The 20,940-nt window shown below is 39.9% G+C and overlaps 1 protein-coding gene across 16 annotated transcripts in view; it reads left to right on the top strand.

Annotated features, from left to right (window-relative positions):
* LOC149071021 (cell adhesion molecule Dscam1-like) overlaps window positions 1-20,940 on the top strand; it is a 91,756-nt gene that overhangs the window by 50,262 nt on the left and 20,554 nt on the right. For 13 of the 16 annotated variants that reach the window (XM_089248351.1, XM_089248357.1, XM_089248359.1 and 10 more), the window contains 5 exons: window positions 11,289-11,408; window positions 12,116-12,280; window positions 16,936-17,083; window positions 19,108-19,256; window positions 20,607-20,738. In XM_089248351.1, the coding sequence (XP_089104477.1) occupies window positions 11,289-11,408; window positions 12,116-12,280; window positions 16,936-17,083; window positions 19,108-19,256; window positions 20,607-20,738 (714 nt within the window). Of the gene's footprint in view, window positions 1-371; window positions 672-975; window positions 1,227-2,238; window positions 2,533-3,733; window positions 4,429-7,927; window positions 8,234-11,288; window positions 11,409-12,115; window positions 12,281-16,935; window positions 17,084-19,107; window positions 19,257-20,606; window positions 20,739-20,940 lie in introns of those variants that run through there. The other 3 variants (XM_089248354.1, XM_089248349.1, XM_089248353.1) reach the window with 3 other exon arrangements.

Genomic DNA, 20,940 nt, shown 5'->3' with positions numbered 1-20,940 from the left:
GTTAACAGAGGAATACTATTAAAAGAAGCAAGATAAAGAAGATAAAAAAATTCTCAACAATGAAAGTAACAGAAGAATAATGTTAAGAGAAGCGAGATAAAGAGGATAACAAAAAAATTTCAACAATCAAGGTAACAGGAATAATATTAAGAAAAGCGTGGTAAAAGAGAATAGCAAAACATATTCAACAATCAAAGGTAACAGAGGAGTAGTTTAGCTAGTTTTATATAAATATCCGAATGGATTTTAAAAGTATTCGTTTTAAGGTTCTTTTAAAAAATATGCTGTTATTACATATGTTATGTAATTTCAATTGTTATGAAATCAGGCCAATGTGTTAATTGAGACATTGTTTTCTCTCTCCGTTACAGGTTACTCGTCAGGTCCTCCGTTGCTGCATCCGATACTCCTTCCTCCGGACCCCGTCCTCGGTGACAACGTGGGCATCATGTGCAGTTTGAGGAGAGGTTCGCTGCCGGTCGAGTTCCTGTGGCAGTTCAACGGCCAGGCCGTCTTACCCGATGGCAGACGTGGAATCGCCATCACGACGTCCACCAAGAAGTCCGATTACGTCATCGACAAGCTGTCGGAGGAACATGTCGGTAACTACAGCTGCACCGTCAGGAACTCTGAAGGTACCGACAGGGCTTTGGCTCATCTCACTGTCGAAGGTAAAATGAAAAAGTATATTTGGCATATTATGATTTCAAATGGCCTAGTTAGCCTCTCATGACCTTTTGGAATAGGCCAAGTTAGTATTCGTGTCCATGTTATTGTTAAAATCCCTTTTGCACTCGACAGAAATCAATAATAAAATGATCTTATATTGCTGCACTGTTTAAAACCATTGTTATACACTGATTGTTGCCGATATTACACCAGACGAGTAGTTTATAGAAAAGCTCAATAGATGGCGCTGATGTCGGATTATAACGTTCTGAATACATCTGAAAAGATTATTTCTTCTTATTATTATATATCTCTCTGTCCAAACCAAAACACTAACACCATTTTCACATTTAGGGAGGAAAAAGACGCAGCATAACGCTTCATAAATAGTTATTAACGCATGTTTCACATGCATAACACATGAACATGTTATTGGAAAACGTTTTCTGTTATCTTGAATGAACTTTAGATTGGCATCTTGTGAACATCAATAACCATGAGTCTCGATAGAAGTGTCGTTGCCCGTCTCATCGTTGTCATCTGTCTTTTCAAAAGAGGTAAGTGATCATTTTTTACGTGCAAATTTCATTTAGTTACTAAAACATGTATTATGAGCCCCCCCCCCCCCCCTCTTGGAGCCCTCTAGTTATAGAAGCACACGGTAGATCTTTTGGCTATGCGTGTAGGTAGACCTCTGGCCATGGCTTTTAGCATGTCTCTCACATTAGCTCTGTACTAAATTCGTAGTGTTAAAGTTACCAATCCCGCCTGAGGGGCCAACATGCTAGAGCTCTGTCAACTTTTCCTATGGGAGGTGGGGAGGTGAATAAAATAGTTTTTAACTGACGTGACGTGACTCCCCATCCGAAGCCATTGCATTAATTAATCTGACATGACCTTGAAAACATTATGCTAATTTATTGGACATAAATCATGAAAACATTGTATTAATTGATCTAACATGACCCTGGAACCATTGCATTAATTTATCTGACATACCCTGAAAATATTTCATTAATTGATCTGACATGACCCTGAAAACATTGCAATAACTGATCTGATATGACCCTGAACCCATTGCATTGATTAATCTGACATGACCCTGAACCAGTTGCATTGATGTATCTAACATTACCTTTAAAAAATTTCATAAATTGGTCTTATATGACCCCTAAGCCATTGCATTAATTGATCTGATATAACACCGAAGCCATTGCAATAACTAATCTGACATGACCCTGGAGCCATCACATGATCTAATATCATAATTACTGATCTGATGTCAGGATTACTGGTCTGAAGCCATTGCAGTCATCGCTTCATGATCATATCAAATCATTTGGTGCAAAGTCATGTAGCGTTATGCATGTTCTAATTCAGCTGCATTGTCAAACTTGAACGCAACATTATCTCTTCAGTTCAGGTAAGCGTGGGAAGTGTTCAACAGCTCCTTGGTAGATACCATGGTCATCAGAATGAGTCAGATTAGCATTAATGTCAATTTGCATGAGAAAAACTCCTGTCACAAAAATTACTCAGTTGTCATCTCATTTCTTTTTACACATACAGCTGCTGTCGGTGACTCACCGGTGCTGCATCCTCTCCTGATACCACCGGACCTCGGGATCGGTGACAACCTCGACGTGACCTGCAGCTTGAAGAGAGGCTCGCTGCCGGTGAGGTTCGAGTGGCACGTCAATGGCGAACATGTCTCGAGAAAGACGGGGGTCAAGATAAACTCTTCGGAAAGACGTTCGGTGTACATCATCGAAAGCATATCGCAAGGCGATATCGGCAACTACACCTGCAAGGTGTACAACGATCAGGGTACGGACGACGCCCGGGTAATGCTGCATGTCGAAGGTATGGCAGAAAACACGTATTGACACGTTTACATGATAATGTTACTTTGTTATAATCACAGCACTCACAAACACCCTGTTTTAATTTATTGAGAGCAAAGGTGTTTATTTTACCCGTGGCAACTTTGTCACATGCCTCAGTTTATTACAATGTAAAATGTTGAAGTGAAACCAGTTAGTTGATATTGATTGATAATCTTCAATCGAGTCTATTTTTACAAATCTTCTCCTGTTTATCTGTTATAAATCATTACTTTCAGCTAAATATCTTTTGCAAATCATTATTTTCACCTGAGTATCTGTTCCAAATCATTATCTTCACCTGAGTATCTGTTCCAAATCATTATCTTCACCTAAGTATCTGTTGCAAATCATTTTCTTCACCTGAGTATCTGTTAAAAATTATTATCTTCACCTGAGATTCTGTTTTATAAATCTTCACCCAAGTATCTTTTAAAGACCTTCACCTGAGTATCTTTTCATAAAATTACCATCTTTATCCAAATATTTTTTCCTAAATCAATATCTTCACCCAAGACCCAAGTGACTTTCACAAACCAGTACCTTCATCTGAGGTACAAATCGTTATCAGATCATTATCATCTTCATCAGAAGATTTGACAAATCATTATCTTCAGCAAAGTATCTCTTTTACAAATGAGTACTTTTACCTGAAAACATCTTTCAGGATATCTTTTACAAATCAGTATCCTCATCTGAGTATCTGATAAAAATGCATGTCTTCACCTGTGTATCTTGCACAAATTTTTACCCGAGTATCTTTTACAAATCTTCTCTTGAGTATCTTTTGCAGATCATTATCATCATCTGAGTATCTTTTGCAAATCATTATCATCATCTGAGTATCTTTTGCAAATCATTATCATCATCTGAGTATCTTTTGCAGATCATTATCATCATCTGAGTATCTTTTGCAGATCATTATCATCATCTGAGTATCTTTTGCAGATCATTATCATCATCTGAGTATCTTTTGCAGATCATTATCATCATCTGAGTATCTTTTGCAGATCATTATCATCATCTGAGTATCTTTTGCAAATCATTATCATCATCTGAGTATCTTTTGCAGATCATTATCATCATCTGAGTATCTGTAACAAATCATTATCTTCAGCTGAGTATCTTTTAGAGATCAGTCTCTTCGCCCGAGTATCTTTTACACATCAGTATTTTCACCTGTGTATATTTACCCAAGTTTCTTTGAATCATTCAGAATGTCTCCAGTATAACATTTAAACTCATACAATTTTGTTTCCTTGCTCCAAATGAATGGTAATTAAACTCTATGAGGTTGTTCGTCAGAGGTTCTCTCTTAGCACATTCAATCAGAGAATCAGACGATCCGGCAAGTGTTCATCTATTTATGATTACGAACATTTAGAAGAGAGACCAACAATCAATTTTACGGAAAATAATCGATTGTGTGTTGTCCCAAACTCCCAGAGAGTATATTCTGAAGTTGCTTGTCGGGATGTATTCAATATTTTCAATGATATTTCATTTATCCAGTGGTGTAACATTGCCACTCGCTTTCATGAATAAAACCTTAAAAACATCTCACAAAAGTTATGTGTTACCTTGTGTTATTGTTTGTGCGTTCTACTTTGTGTGAAGCTCTTTGTTGCGTTGTTTCTGTTATCTGACGCTACGCGGCGCTTTCGCAATGGTCTTGTTATTACTCTCTTCCAGCATTTATGTGTACGTGTGAGTTGCCTTCACGTAACTCGAAACATAACTCGTGTCAACTAGCCTTTATTAAATCTTTGCATGAATTTGTGTCATCAGCTGTGAATGTGACCGGCAATCATGTTCAAAGGCGGTGATGACCAGAGGAGGTTCTTGTGGACATTGCTGACCATCCTGGCATTTGCTGGTAAGCCTTATTTTCTTACTTCGTATATAATCTTATCAGAAAAAATGTTAAATAGATAATTACATGTGTGTTGCGTGCATGTGAACATGAGAAAGTGTTTTAATGTTGGCATATTTCGGAATCATGAGATATTATTTGAGAAAATATATTTAGATATACATAAATATTAATAAGTGCAACGGGAAGGGAGGGGGTCGTTTGTTTTTCTTGGACCCAGAGGTGGATTTCTGGTTTTTCTGTGCCTGTGGGCTGCACGAATTTCACACCCTTCTCGCTCACGCACTCTCTAAGTGACTCTTTTGGTCACCCTCATGCTGACAGACTCTCTAGGCAACTCTTTTGGTCACCCTCATGCTGACAGACTCTCTAGGCAACTCTTCTGGTAGCTCACTGATCTAGTCTGTCGATTTCTAGATCACTCTTTTGGTTATTCGCATGCTTGTAAACCTTTCTGGTCACTCACATGTCTAAGTGACTTTCTGATTCACTTTTTTGGTCACCCGCTGACGTGGTCCCTTGCTCTCTGGGTCATTTTTTTTTTTTGGTCATTCCACACACTCTATGTCATCCTTTTGGTCACTTATGTTCTCACATGCACTAGGTGTCTTTTTTGGTTAATTTAGTGCCTTCATACATTATAAGTCAGCGGTTCTCAACCAGTGCTCCGTGTGCACTTCCTAGGGGATCCACAGCCGCTCAAAGAAAACAAAATAAGTCAGTAAATTTGATGAATAAACAAAACACGAGACCTAAGAGTCTCCGCCTTAGAAATTATATACTATAAAGGTCCATTCCAAGAAGGTTAAGGAACGCTGCTTCAAGTCGTCCTTTTGGCAGTTGGCTTGTTCTCTCAGTAACTTTTTCGGTCACTCACAGGCTTGCAAACCCTTTTGGTCACTCACATGCTTGCACACTCCCTAGTTTAACTCTTATATTTTTTGGTCACTCATGAGCTTGCAAATTCTTTAGGTCACTCTTTTGATCACTCATGAGCTTGCACATTCTTTAGGTCACTCTTTTGATCACTCATGAGCTTGCAAATTCTTTAGGTCACTCTTTTGATCACTCACGTGCTCGCACACTGTTTTGCCACTCGCATGCTTCACACTGTTTTGCTCACGCACAAGCTCTCACACACTCTTTTGGTCATTCCCATACTTACACATGTTCTATAGGTCATCTCTCTGGTAATTTTCACTCTCTCTCACACTCTAAATCACTCTTTTGGTAGTTCCCTCAATTCTACGTCACTCTTTTGATCACTACCATACACGCTTTGTAAGTCACTTTTTATCACTCACTGACCTGGTCCCTTGCTCTCTAGGTCACTCTTCTAGCCGCTCATGTGCTTGCACACTGTTATGGTTACACATTACTGCTTGCATACTTTTTAAGTCACTCTTTTGTTCCCTCACATGTTTAGGCCTCATCGATTAGGCCATTCGATTGGTTTTACCACCTGTGGGCTACACAAATTTTGCCGCTCTCTTGCATTGTACTAAATTTCTTGACCACTCATTCCTCAAATTTGCCACCGTTCATGCTGCTCTGCGCTAGGCTCCCCCCCCCCTCCCCGTATACGAGCCTTTGCTCGGACCCCTCGTGCCGATAATATAAAAACCACGGACCTCTTTACGGATTTTCATTTGGTATTAAATAATATAAAAACAATGAGTTGATTATAATCATTATCATTCAAGCTCATAAACCCCTTCCCCCATGAAATCTTCCCGAGGACTCCTAGTTGAGAACCCCTGGAATAAAGAGCTTTTTTTTCGTTTTGATTAGATTGCCCCTGTAGATGTGCTTAACCGCATCACTATGTTGAGTACAGTGAAGACATCGACAAGGAGTACGCTCAATTACGAATACAAGGCCACAACAGGCGAAATTCCCAACGAGGTCGCTGAGAATCGTGGTTATTCATGATCATGCTAATTTCGTGACGATTTGAATTTCGACCCGATCTGAAACATGAATAAATACATGATTTTGTGACCATGTGCAATATCTATGTGTGCACGGCCTCGTTTCTAATTAAGCACTATCTTAGAAGCGCCGGAAAGGATAACCCTTATTTTTATTTCATTTTTTCCTACTATAAATTATGTAAGAAACGTAGACGTGGTAATTTACTGAGATATTTCACCTGCCCTGACCGGGTGAGTGACTGTATGAGAGACCATATGAATGACCAAGTGAGTTGCTGTGCGACCATCTGAATAATAAAGTGACAACCCTATGAGTGACCAAGTTGCGTGACCGTATGAGTAATCATATTAGTATTCAAGTTAGTGACCAAGTGAATGTATGTTGACCGTATGAATGGCTAAGTAAACGGGTGAGTGATAGTATGAGTGAGTGACAGTATGTGACCGTATGAGAGACAAAGTGAATGTAGTCACTAACTTGATCACGAAAACGGCCACGCGTACTGTCAGGGCCAGCCTAAATGTTGGAGGTGAAATTTCCGGACCCCAGACGTTGTAGCATCTGGAGGTGAAAACCGAGGAGTATTTACTGGGAGGGGGAGGGGGGATTAACGGATTATGGTCCAGGGCTGAAAATTTAAGGAATGTATGGTGGAGAAAATTATGGGAAAAGGCAGCAAAATTTCTTCAGCCCAAAGGTGGTAAAGCCATGAATCTTCTGCCTAGAGAGCAAGGGACCTGGTCAGTGAGCGAATCAAAATGGTGTGCAAGCATGTGAATGACCAAAATATATATCTTGAGAGTTTGTAAGTATCTGAATGTTGAAAAAGAGTGACCTAGAGAGCGAGGGACTAGATCAGTGAGTGACCAAACGAGTGACTTAGATAATTTGTAACCACAAGAGTGACAAACAGACTGATCAAAAGAGAGAGAGACCAGGTCAGTGAGGGACCAAAAAAATGACTTAGAGCATGGGAGTGACCGAAATAGTGTGCAGGCATATGCATGGCCACAACCAGATGTTTGGTCTTGGTGATACGGGGCAAGCACGTATTTTGGTTCCCCCTTATGATGCTGAAAGACGATTGAAGTGTGAAATTCGCGGTCCCTCTGGTCCGGTGACTAAAAGATCAAACCTGCTTGCCCCCCTTTCTAGTTGTGGGAGTGTGAGAGACCCAGAGATCATGGGGCCAGGTCGGTGAGTGACTGAAAGAGTGACATAAAGCGTATTCGAGCTTGTGAGTGACGAAAACAGTGTTCAAGCTGCTTAGTGGCCAAAAAGAGTGACCTAGAAAGCGAGATACCGACAAAAAAATGACCTACAGAGTGTGTAAGCATGAGACTGACCAAAAGAGTGAGCTAGAACGTGTGCAAGCATGTGAATATCTAGAAGGGAGAGACAGTGTGCAGTCATGTGATTGACCAAAAGATAAAAAAATGACCGATATTTAGTGGTCATTATACATAGAATAATTATGATGCACATGACCTCTCTCGTTAATGTAATGTTCTTTGCACGTTGCCACATTCCCGTGATACTAATTGGTATTTTTCCTTCTATTTTCTAGTTTGCCAAGCAGAGAAGCCGATCCTGTATCCGATATTCGTCCCGAACAACATAGCGATCGGCGACCCTCTGGACCTGACGTGCAGCCTGAAGAGGGGGACGCTACCGGTCACATTCCGGTGGTCCATAGACGGGCGGCAGCTGTCGCCCAATCACCAGCCGCTGTCCAATGTCAGGATCAAAACCGAAGGGAGGAGGTCCATGTTGAGTATCGACAGCGTGATGTCCGCGAACGTCGGCAATTACACGTGCAAGGGCGAGAACGAGAACGGCGTCGACGAACTGACCGCTTCCGTTTACGCCGAAGGTCTATATGCGTCCATTCTCGTATCCAAGTGAACAGACCTCGGATCGGGGCTGTTTCTCGCATGGGCGAACGGGGCACCACCATCTATAGCGTAAGCGCGAAGCTCGCGACGTCATTGAAGGTCATCTGACCTATAGGAATTGGATATAGCAGCAAATGCATGCACCATCTTTACCCTTCTTTTTTGTACTATATCCAATGGCTATAAGTGGGTGAGATGACCTTCTTCAGTGACGTCACGAGCTTCGCGCGGAGGCCTTCTGTCATAGATGGTGTTGACCCAGCATGCACAGATTTTCAGGGTCCCCAAAACTGACTGCCTTGTATATTTTAGGCACAGCCTACGTGACTCTTTCCCCGCGTACACATTTGCCTCAAAGAAGACTACATATAGGGGAGTCCAAAAATTCACATTTCTCCAGGGCCGGAACTTATGAACTCCCTGCCTCGGATGTTCGTCATAAGATCTGTCACGGCCAGTGTCTGAAGTCTGGCCGGTTTGTGAAATGTCTGAGTCATTGTCCGAAAAGTAGCGAGGCATCGGAAAAACTGACCATAACATTTTACTGCTGAAAATGTGCCGAGGGTCACTTGTGTGATCTGGGAATGTGTTGCGGGTCACTTGAGTGGTCTCGGATTGTGCTGCTTGTCATTTAAGTGATCTGTAAATTTGCCGCGATGCACTTAAGTGGTCTGGGAATGTGTTTTACGCGCTACTTCATTGGTTTGAAAACGTGTCGCGGGCCACTTGAGTGATCTGAAACAGTGCCTTAGGTCACTTAAGTGATACGTGAATGTGCCACTGGTCACTCAAGGGATCTGAGAATGTGTTGCGGGTCACTTAAGTGATCTGAAACAGCGCTCCAGGTCACATAAGTGATATATAAATGTCGCGTTTTTAGCCTGGAAATGTGCCGCTGGCACTAAATGAATCTGGTTATGTACATGGCATGTGTAGTGCTTTCAATGACTTTTTCGCGTCGGTTTTTAATGGAGATAATGATATTCGATATACGGGTGTTGCATGGGGTAATAAAACGCTCAACGATATTCAAGTGGAAGACGTGGAGGTCCTAAATCTTCTAAGAAATGTATGTGCAAGCAAAGCACCAGGACCAGATGATATCTATCCCAGGGTTCTCAGGGAAGGTGCTAATGAATTGTTGGGGCCAGTCGCACAGATATTCAGGAGTAGTGTTGCTGAGGGTATCGTCCCGAGAGATTGGAAACTGGCTAACGTTGTTCCGATATTTAAGAAGGGTAGTAGAGAAGTGGTGTCTAATTATCGTCCAGTGAGTTTGACGAGCTCCCTCTCGAAAATTTTGGAAATTATCATCAAAAGGCAGTTTGTGAAGTGGATAGACGAGAATAATGTATTGTCGGATAATCAGCATGGGTTCAGGAAGGGGAAGTCATGTGTAACTAACCTCCTTTGCTTCTATGATTACGTGACTAAGGCTTTGGGTAAGAGCAAAAATGTCGACGTTGTTTACCTTGATTTCCAGAAGGCATTCGATCGGGTCCAACATGGCAAACTCTTGAAGCGTTTACACGAGATTGGAATAGGGGGCAACTTGCTGAATTGGATAGAATCGTGGTTAAGAGATAGGTCGCAACGAGTTATGGTGAACGGGGAATTCTCTGGTTGGACAGACGTCACAAGTGGAGTTCCTCAGGGAAGTGTCCTTGGCCCCATACTTTTTTCACTTTTTATCGATAAACTCGATCAGGGTATCGATGGAATTACTAGCAAATTCGCAGATGATGTGAAGCTAATGGGGGTAATCGGGAATGAAAGCGATAGGGAGTTGCTCCAGACCAACTTAAACAAGATTGCAGCATGGGCAAATGAATGGAGCATGACGTTTAGCGTAGATAAGTGCATGGTCGCTCATTTTGGTTCGAACAACCCACGGTTCTCTTACGAGTTGAATGGTGTCACTATCCCGGATGCAACTAGAGTCACCGATTTGGGAATTCTCATTGACGAGCGACTTAAGTTTTCTGAACATTGTTCAGCGGTTGTCAAAAAATCGAATAGAATGCTTGGTCTCATTTTCAAAAAGGTCTCTTCGCGTTCTCCTAAAGTCATTCTTCCGCTTTTTCGAGGCTTAGTTCGTCCTGGACTGGAGTATGCTGTAAGGTTTTGGAGACCATACCTACAGAGGGACATAGACTTGGTTGAAGGGGTGCAGAGAAGAGCTACGCGTGTCCTTATTGGCACACAGGGCTTGAGTTATGAAGAAAGACTTCATTTTTTGAATATGTTTACATTGGATGAACGCAGGTGTCGAGGAGATATGATCGAAGTGTTCAAAATTTTCAATGGGATGGATAGGATGGACCATGAACTTTTAGTACACCGCCAATCGACTGCTTTTACAAGGGGACACCAGTATCGATTGGTGAGGGACAATGCAAGGTTATGGTGTCGCAGGGAATTTTTCTCCAATAGGGTTGTTAATAAATGGAATAGCTTACCCCCGGAGGTAGTAAATTGTAACACAATTGACACGTTTAAAAAGAAATACGATAAACATGTTGGGGTAAATCGAGAAGCTCTGTCCATTCTTAGAATAAGACAACCATAAGTATTCTTTATGGGCATTGTATAATATTTTATCATGTGTATATATTGTTTGTAATTTGTGTTAATTGCATTTTTAATTGGGTTGCTGTATTTTTGAAACATATGACAACCATATTTTTATGGGCATCTTTTTATCAGCCACCTCGTTGGGCATTTTGCCTGTTGTGGCGTTGTATTTGTATTTGTATTTGTATTTGTACTGCTTAGTTCATTTTTACAAAAATCAGTTTGAGCTCGCGGGCCACATCAGAGGACTTTGAGGGTCACATTTGGCTCGCGGGCTATGGATTGAGCATGCATGGAGTAGGGTAACATGAACAGTTTGGGAATCACCGGTGTAAAAATTCGACAGCACCTCCATGTGGGTGTCTGACCAAGTATTACGAAGTATTTATAAATTATGCTTATGTTGAATTCACAATCTTTGTTGAACTCGCCATCTTTTTTTTTTCTGTATAATTGCAGTTCCACCCCACTGGGCCAAAGAACCAGCCGATACGACTGCTGCCAAGGGAGCTGGACTGACGGTCGACTGCAGCGCAACCGGTCATCCCACGCCCAGAATATCGTGGAGCCGACAGAAAGGTAAAAAGCGTGAACTGACCATACGCCGGTGACGACGTAACTTTTCGTATGTGCTGCCATCTATTTATTTGAAGTGCACTTTTGCTTTAATATAATTGGATGTGACCGGGTGTGTCGTCGCTGTAAGTGAACCCGTGTCAAAGTCGGAATGTAATTTTTCCGATTAATGTAATAAATGTTGAGGGAAATGCAACCTCTAATGTCAGAAATGTATCAGTTCCTAGTTCCAGGATCGGATTCGGCTATCACTCCCCCCTCCAGTATTATAAGGGAAGCCTAACTAAAAAATATAACTCAACTTTCTTAACTTTTTCCCCCCTTTAACCGTAATTTAGGTATTCCGCCATGTCTTTCTCGCCAAGTTGGTCATTTGGTTGAAAATGTCCATCCATTTCGCGTTTGAGTTTCACTTAAGATATTCCGGCTGTACTCATTACTTTTTCTAAAATATTCGGGTATATTATTTTCAAGGTATTCTAGCTATTATGCTCTTTTCGAAAATATTCGGGTTAGTCTATTTTCTAATATAATATTCGACCTATCCTCTTCTCCAAGCTATTCAGGCCGTACGCTTTTCTAAGATGCTTTAGTCAAAATCAGTGCTGATACTAATTGAAAAGTTTTCATTGAAGATCAATAAAGGAGATAATTGCGCGCAGGTTTAAATTATTGGCGAATTGATTGTTTATTGATTGGTTCTTTCTTAGGTGAGCACTTGGAGCCGATAAGAGGCGACTCGAGGTGGGCAAACGCACCAAACGGATCTTTGATATTCCAGAGGATCGACGAGACGGACGCTGGCGTCTACGTTTGTGAGGCCCACAATGGTATCGGCCCAGGGATAATGAAGAGCATAAAGATCAGCGTCCACAGTAAGATATACCAATTATGTGCTCTTATGAGTATTTTGAACGTACAGGGTGGACGAGAAGTCGTGGACACGTTTTAAAGATTAATAACCAATCAGCCAATACATATAGAGATGCGGTTTGCATTAAAGTACTTATCTTGACCTAGGGCATTTGTTTTTTCTGATAAATTAAAAAGAGTTCGAATTTCACTCACAAGTGGCACTGTAAAACTAAAAACTCGATATAACACATAAAATGCAACACAAACCGTGCATAATTAATGTTTATGACAATTTGAATTACATAAAACTATCAAATTTCAGTATAAGTACCTTTCACAAATTTCAATCTCTGCGGACAGAATTTCGATATCCGTACAAAATGACAGAATAATATGCTACCTTATACAGTATAGGGAATTTTTTTTTTCTGCGCAGTAAAAAGCTCTACGTACGCGGAAGCATTTCCAGTTATTCTCAGACTCTAAACGCTCTAAATTTGTAAACTTATTCGCCATGACAAAATGGTGAATTTCTTAGATACTTTTGTCCATAATCAACAAAACGTGTAAAAATGAAATTATATCAGCCGAAATATGCCTTTTAGAAAATAATATACAGTACAGAAACATCATTAAACTGGAACCCCTTATGCCACCTGTCAAATAAAAAACACGGCTGTATTACGATTCTTCGTTTGGAAGTGGTGACCAGTTTTTTTATCAATTGTGTCGAATAAAAAACAATGCTACGTGATAATCAATAACGCTTTTTAAGCAATAATATAGATAAAATTATCAATTTTGCTCAAAACTTTTAACAGTTGATGTTTGTGTATAGTGAAATAACATTAGTACTTCTGGCAAAGTATAACCCTCCACATCATAAGTATATAAACTAGAAGTAATTTTATATGTTTTGTGAATCAGAGAAACCCCTAGAGGGATAATACTAACGTTATTTTACTTCACACAAACATCAACTGTTTAAGTTTTGCAGCAAACTTGATAATTCTGTTAATATTATTGCTCAAAAAATGTTTGTTATTCATCAAATTATATTGTTTTTTCCATGCTAAACATTATTCAAAAGCCGGTCATCAATTTCAATCGAAGAATCATAACATAGTTGTGTTTTTTATTTGGTAGAGGAGAAGTTCCATTTAATGAAGTTTCTCAATGTAATACATCCTGTCTGCATAGTCACTTTCCGAAAGGCATATTTTGGCTGATAAAATTGCATTTTTACTCATTTTGTTGGTTATGGACAAAAAGTATCTAAGAAAGGCACTATTTTTTCATGGTGAATAAGTTGACAAAACATGGACGTTTATAGTCTGAAAATCACTAAGAATGCTTCCGTGTACATAGAGATTTTTGCTGCGCAGAAAAAAAAAAACCTCCCTATTTCGTTTTAAGGTAGCATGTTATTTTGCACAGATATCGAAATTCTGTGCGCAGAGAAACAACAGGTCAGCGCAGTTGAAATAGAAGGCAGTGTGCATCCGTCTGAAAGAAAACAAAGTTAGAGGGCACATTTCATGCAAGAATAAAATGTTTACATTCCTCTCGAGCATCTCGGTGCTCGTCATGCCCTCGCCTCCATACTGGAGCCCCCCCCCCTAAACTGAGAACTTCGGTGGAGTCTACTCTAAAATGAATCCATAGTATAAAAAGAAAAAATAATAATGTAATAAGATTTGTCTCGGGGGGGCCCCCCGTGCTGGAGCACTGCCAGCCTCACTGGGGATTTCAGTTGAATAGGGGTTCCACGATAAGATCTGGCACAATGATATATGAAGAGTAGTAACTCAAAGTTTTTCGGGAACACAATTTTTGTAGCCCTCCCAAGCCTTTTGTACCCACTCCAAAAGTCGATTCTGTGTACGGCCCTGATTATGAGGTGGTGAATAAGACCGCTTACAGTTTGCCTTGGGCTGTGAAGCTGTTCGGACAGCAGTAGGAGCACACTTTTTTTCTAAAAATATTCAAAACCACACTAAATATACAAAAAATTAAAAAATTCGTCTGAATTCCGTAGAAAACAGTCTTATTTTATCACATCAAGGGTTCCTATGAATAGTCTTATAGGTAGAGCCCGGATTATATGTGCATTTGATCATATTTTGGCCTTTTTTCCAGGCCCGTCATTTAGGGGGTGGACCGTTGCCCCCCCCCCCTCCCCTCCGGCTTTTGAAAATACACTAAAAATGGTGTATATATATATATATATATATATATACATATTTTTGAAGGTCTATTTAAGCTAAATTAATTTTTATAATTTTTCACATAAATATTGCATAATGTTTTCATTCGGGTTTTTCCTCCTGCAGATGGGATTTAGTGAATTGATAGGGAGATGTTTGTAACACTGTAATTCTCAAAATATATATCAACCGTTTTATTGTAAAGGTATTCCTAAAAACAGGTCAAAAGTGATCAGCTTTGTTGGATATGGTGTCGAAATTCTTTTGTTAGGCCGGTACTATAAAAGTTTGATAAAAGATCTTTTACAAAACTAGATAAAAAAAATAAAAAAAAGCAAACAAGCGTATCGGTTATATTCGAGCAAACACTTTCAGCATCCTTCACATGAAAATGATGCAGTAATGTTTTCAACATTGATAGTATGAAACACATTTCAGAATCCTTCGCACGAAACAATGCACAGTTACGTTCAAAACTGTTAGTATGCAACAATTATTGCCTTCAACATTTTTAATACGCAACAATTACTATTTTCAACATTATTAGTATGCAACAATTACTATTTTCAACATTATTAGTATGCAACAATTACTACTTTCAATGTCTTTAGCGTGCAAAAGTTACTTTCTTCATTGTTTGTATGCAACAAGTTCAGCTTCTTTTACATGAAATAATGCAACAGTTACTTTAAAAATTGTTAGTCAGTGCAACAGTCTTTAAAAATTGTCGTACGCAACAGTTAATGCTTTCAACATTGTTCATATACAAATAAAACGCCACAACATGCAAAAAACTACTATTATGTACTTAATACTAGTACCTATGCAACAGGTACTATTTTCTACATTGTTAATATGCAACAATTACTACTTTCTTTATTGTTTGTATGCAACAATTACTACTTTCTTTATTGTTTGTATGCAACAATTACTACTTTCTTTATTGTTTGTATGCACCAATTTCAGATTCTTTTACATGAAACAATGCAAAAGTTACTTTAACAATTGTTAGTCTGTGCAACAGTCTTTCAAAATTTTTAACCCGCACGCAACACTTTCAATATTGTTGAAATGTAATAATTTTTTTTTCGAAATTGTTGGCTTGCAACGAATTCATTCAACATTTTTAGTGTAGGAAAAACACTTTCAGAATCTTTTACATGAAACAATAAAACAATTGTGTTCAAAATTGTTAGCATGCAACAATTTTTTTCAGCAGTGATATTAAGCAAATAGAAGAAGACAGTATGAAACATTCAGAATCTTTCAGATTAACAATGCACAGTTACTTTCAGAATTGTTAGCCTGCATTAGAATCTTTCAAAATTGTTACTACACAACCATTACTGCTATTAACATTGTTAATACGCAACAATTACTATTTTCAATATTGTTAGCATTTCACAATTACTACTTTCAACATTGTTGATATGAAACAATTACTACTTTTAATGTTTTAGCGTGCAAAAGTTACTTTCATCATTGTTCGAATGCAACCATTTCAGATTCTTTTACGTGAAACAATGCAACAGTTACTTTCAAAATTTTTCGTCTGCAACAGTCTTTTAAAATTGTTGGCCTGCGCACAAACTTTCAGCATTATCAGAATGCAATAATTTTTTTTTGTCAAAATTGTTTGCATGCACCAGACTCTTTCATCATTGTTAGTATGGTGAAAACGCCATCATAATCTTTTACATGAAACAATGAAGCATTTATTTTCACAATTATTAGCATGCAACATTCTTTTGAAGTTGTTAGTCTGCAACAGTCTTTCATAGTTGTTAGCCTGCAACAAAGTTTTTTAAAGTTGTTAGCAGGCCCACAAAAACTTTAAATATGAAACAATGTAACAATTACTTTCGAAATTGTTGAAATATTAGCTCGCAACAGTCTTTCAAAATTGTTAGCATGCACTCAAAACTTTCAACGTTGTTAGCAACCAACAATTACTTTAAATTAATAACTAGAAGATAGTATGCAATAAAAAGGAGATACTATGCAGCAACAAGAAGAGACAGTATGCAATAACAAGAAAATAGTGTGCAATAACAAGAAAATAGTGTGCAATAACAAGAAGAGAGTGTGCAACAAGAAGACAGTATGCAATAACAAGAAGATAGTATTCAACAAATAGAATAGATAGTATGCAACAAGGGGGAAAGAGATAGTATGCAATAATAAGAAGATATTATGCAATAATAAGAAGATAGTATTTTACAACAAGAAGATAGCAAGCAACATTTCAGAATCCCGTACGTGAAACAATGCTCGGTTACTTTAAAAATTGTTAGCTTGCTATAGTGTCTTTCAAAATTGTGAGTACGCGCGCAACACTTTCAATATTTCTACTGCGCAACTATTACTACTTTCAACATTTTTAGCGTGCAAAAATTACTTCCATCATTTTTAGTATGTAACAAATACTCCTTCACAATCGGTCTTTAATGCTAAAAATCTCGTTGCAGCGCCTCCAGTGTTGAAGGAACGTTTCCAAAGAGTCGACGTGAGAAGGGGTCACACCGCCAGGCTCATCTGTGAGGTGACCGGTGATCAACCGATCACTGTGACCTGGCGAAAGGATAACCAGGACGTCAACATACAGTTCGGCACGAGGTAAGTCTCGTCGCACAACGCGTCACCTGATTCATTATTATTACGCTACTACTGAGCTAAAAATAATGTTGCACGCTCCCATTTGTGTCACGTCACAATGGTGCTCTAACTGAATTATCGAAGTTCCCATTCTTCCAAGAATTGCCGAGCGAACAGCCCTTTCAAAAATACATTCTTTAGCAAAAAAAAAAAAAAAAAATGAAGCGCCCCTAAGAAAATAATCCCATTATCTCCAAATTTTTGCATGCAAATTCTTTTACACCAAGTATGCAAATGATTAAATTTTCAAAAGGCCAATGAATGTCATATAGTGCACATTTCTACTGCGAAACTAGAGCAGGTAACGATTGCGGGTGGTTTATCTCTTCTCGTTGTCGGCGTTGCTGTCCCCATAATCGAGCAAAATAAGTTTCATCAATTTGAATAGAATAATCGTAACAGTTTTATTTGGTAGGTAGCAGGAGTTCCAGTTCATTGATGTTCTAACACGTTTTATATACACAGTCGAATACCGTTATAGCGAAAATCTCGTTTTAACGAACACTTTTCTAATCCTCTAGATAATTTTATATAGGAACAATGCTAAAACTTGGAATTCCTTTACAACGAAATTTCGTTATAACGAAGTGATTTCTCCGGTCTCTTGGAACTCGTTATAACGGGATTCGACTGTATAATACGTACTTACTATATACGTGCTTTCAATATTCTCTAGAAGGCACATTTTTACTGATGTAATTTTCTTTTTACCCGTTTGTTGGTTGTGGGCAAAAGTAACCAACGAAGGCATCATTTTTTCATGATGCTTTCTCGATGATGATGATGCCATAAGTTCACAAAGATTGGACGTTTAGGGCCCAAAAATGCTTCCGTGAGGAGTTTTTAGGGGGAAAAAGTTAGAAGGCATGGGGGACACTGAAGCCCCAGGAACCCCCACTCCCGTGAAGAAATATTATGCTTATATATTTTTTTAATTTATATTCATTGGTTTAAGAGTTCCAGAATGTAAGTTTCCACGTGACAACCAGGCTTAAGCGAGGGTACAAGGGATGCTGTGCACCCGGGTGGCAGCTTGAGCTTCAGTCGGACGACAAATTCCCAAAAATCCACATGCCGTCATGCTTTTGGGCCATAGTTCGACGACGAAATCGATGAAAAAACTTTAGGGCAACAGTCAAGGCCTGGAACCACAATGTACTCCATCACAAGTGCGAATTTTGGTGCGCCCACAAATATTAATTTTTTCCATACCAGACAAATAAAGGCTGAAGAAGAGTTCTGGAGCACCAGAAACGCCTTTTTTGAAATGAATTTATTAACCACTTTACGATCGCGGACGTAATATTACGTCCAAACACAAGTGGAATAAATTAAAACAAGTTCTCTGTATTTTCTTTCCTCTCTCTCCACCACCGCGATGCTTTATAGCATCCCTTGATTTTTCTTTCCCCTCCTTTGAGACTTCTGATTCCGTCTCCCCCCCCCCACACATATAATGTATCTTTCTACTATACAGGGTGTCCCGTAAGTGCTAATGCGTCCTTTATCTCATCAACCGTCCATCGTAGAGGTATGATACGAGTTTAAAGAAATGCTCAAAAGGCGTTCAAAAATTGCCCTGTAGGAGTTTTGAGAGTGAAAATACAATATGTCACAAAATTAGAAATCTAAATTTTTATACGTACCCCCCCCCCCCACCCTCTAATTTCCAATTAGAAAGCTGTTGCCCTGTTTCTCCTGAGGCCAACATAAAAAATTCCTTGTTTCTAAATGCAATATCACTGAGATATTCGAATTCGAAAATTGGAGAAAATTTGAGAAAGAACAGCGTAAATGAGGGGAAGGGGGTGTTGTCCGTTAGTTTTTGCTGTTCTTTCCCAACTTTCCTCCGATTTTTGAATACAAATATCAAGCCTCAGCAGCACTTTGGGGTTGCCACAAAACTATTTGGCTTGAAATCGCTTTAGAAGTGCCGTCGAATAAATCTTTTTCCTCTGCCCTGTTTGATTTTGCTGCTTGACCAGGTTCGAAGTGGTTCGAGACGTGACTGAATACGGCACCAAGTCTGAACTCCTGATCCATGACAGTCAGAAACTGGATGTCGGCACTTACGGCTGCAGGGCCAAGAACCAGTTCGGCGAAGACGAGGGCAAGGTCCAGCTCGGCGTTCTAGGTAAGTAGCCTTAGTTCCAGAATGCGGAAGAGGAAACTAACATCCTAATAAATACCTAGGTATGACTTTTTGAGCAGCCCCGCCAAGAGTTTCAGGATTTGCACATCACACAGGTCAGGGCCTACACAACAGTAGCAAGTTGAGTGAGGGCTCCTTGAGTCGGGACTCTTACTGAGGAGTGCCTGCAACTATTTTAAAGCGTCAACTATTAACACATACTGACAACATAACACATATGACTTCTGCCAGTCCCGCCAAGGACTCCAAGACTTGTACAACGGTAGCAAAATGGGTGAGAGCCTTCAGCCTAGGACACTGAATATGGAGGACGATTTCTAGCGCCTCAAGAATGCCTGCAACTATTCTAAAGTTTCAACTAATTACAGCACGCGTGACTTCTGGCAGTCTCACCAGCAAGACTTACACAACAGTAGCAAGGTGGGCAAGGGTCATCGACCTACTACTAGGTATGAAGTACTTCTACTGTGTCGGAACAATGCCGCAACTATTCTAAAGCGAATGTTGGTTCCTCTATCTAACACCTAAGCTTAAGCCAATAGAAAATGCATTGGGAGGGTTTCCCGAAACCTACTCACTGCGAGGATCAAGGTCGTAAAGACAAATTTTGAAATAAATGGAGGATGGTAGAGGCATATCCCGCCCATGCGCAGGAAGGAAAAGTCTATTTACTCAGGGCCATATAATAAGCGCTGCCTCGTGAAGCGACATCCTCTATAGAAGAAGGCCTCCACACGAAGCTCGTGACGTCACTGAAGAAAGCCATCTCACTTACAGCCATTGGATATAGCAGGCCGATGCATGCGCCATCTTTATCCTTTTTTTTGTATTATATCCAATCACTATAGGTGAGATGGCCTTGGTCAGTGACGTCACAAGCTTCCTACGGCGGCCTTCTTCTACAGGTGGTGTTTGCCGGAGTCGGTACCAGCTGGCGTCATCGCCCTGACAGAGCCGGTAAATTGTCATTGGCTACCCTGGTATTTCAAGGTCACGCTTTACTTACAAAGTATGGGAGCAGTGACGTGACGCACCAGATCCGAGACCCCGCCCACTGAGCCAAGGCGGCAAGAGCAACTTCAAAGGATGAGACAACCCTTACTATATAGCCCTGAAATTTACTTTCGTTTCACTCCCTTTCAAGAGCAAGTGAGGTTTTAAATGGGAGTGTGAGTGTGTGTACCTGAGAGTCTGCATGTGAGAGAGTGTTGTGCGTGGTGTTATTAATGCTGCCATCTAGCACTTCAAATCATAAGTGTTATTGGATTCTTGTATTAAGATATTATTCTTAATTCTTCAATTAAGTAACGTTATTTTGCTTGTTTCTTGAAGAGCCGCCATCACCGCCGATGGGACTGAGGGCCACCGAAGTCGCCGTCCGGTCAGTCCGACTGTCCTGGAGGACGTCGTCCAACGACGAGAGTCGAGTCGAGAAGTACGTCGTCCGATACTGGAGGAACGACGGTCAGTTGAGTGTCAAATATTGCCTGTTAACGATCAAATGTCTGAAGTCTGGCAAGTTCGCGAAATGGCAGGCAGCTTCGCGCGTTGATCAAGTCGTTTGGCATGAGTTCTAAGCGTGTACGGAAAATTCACCGACGACTATTCATCGCGAGGAAAATTCTCCGACAACAGTTCGGCACGAGTGATGAATGAGTAGAGCAGG

The sequence above is a fragment of the Pholcus phalangioides genome, unplaced genomic scaffold, assembly GCF_987345545.1.
Source record: "Pholcus phalangioides strain wild (caught in Gottingen) unplaced genomic scaffold, Ppha-v1.0 ptg000020l_1, whole genome shotgun sequence".
Taxonomy (NCBI): domain Eukaryota; kingdom Metazoa; phylum Arthropoda; class Arachnida; order Araneae; family Pholcidae; genus Pholcus; species Pholcus phalangioides.
Note: the sequence above shows the minus strand (reverse complement) of the source record. Positions and strands in the feature narration are given on the sequence as shown.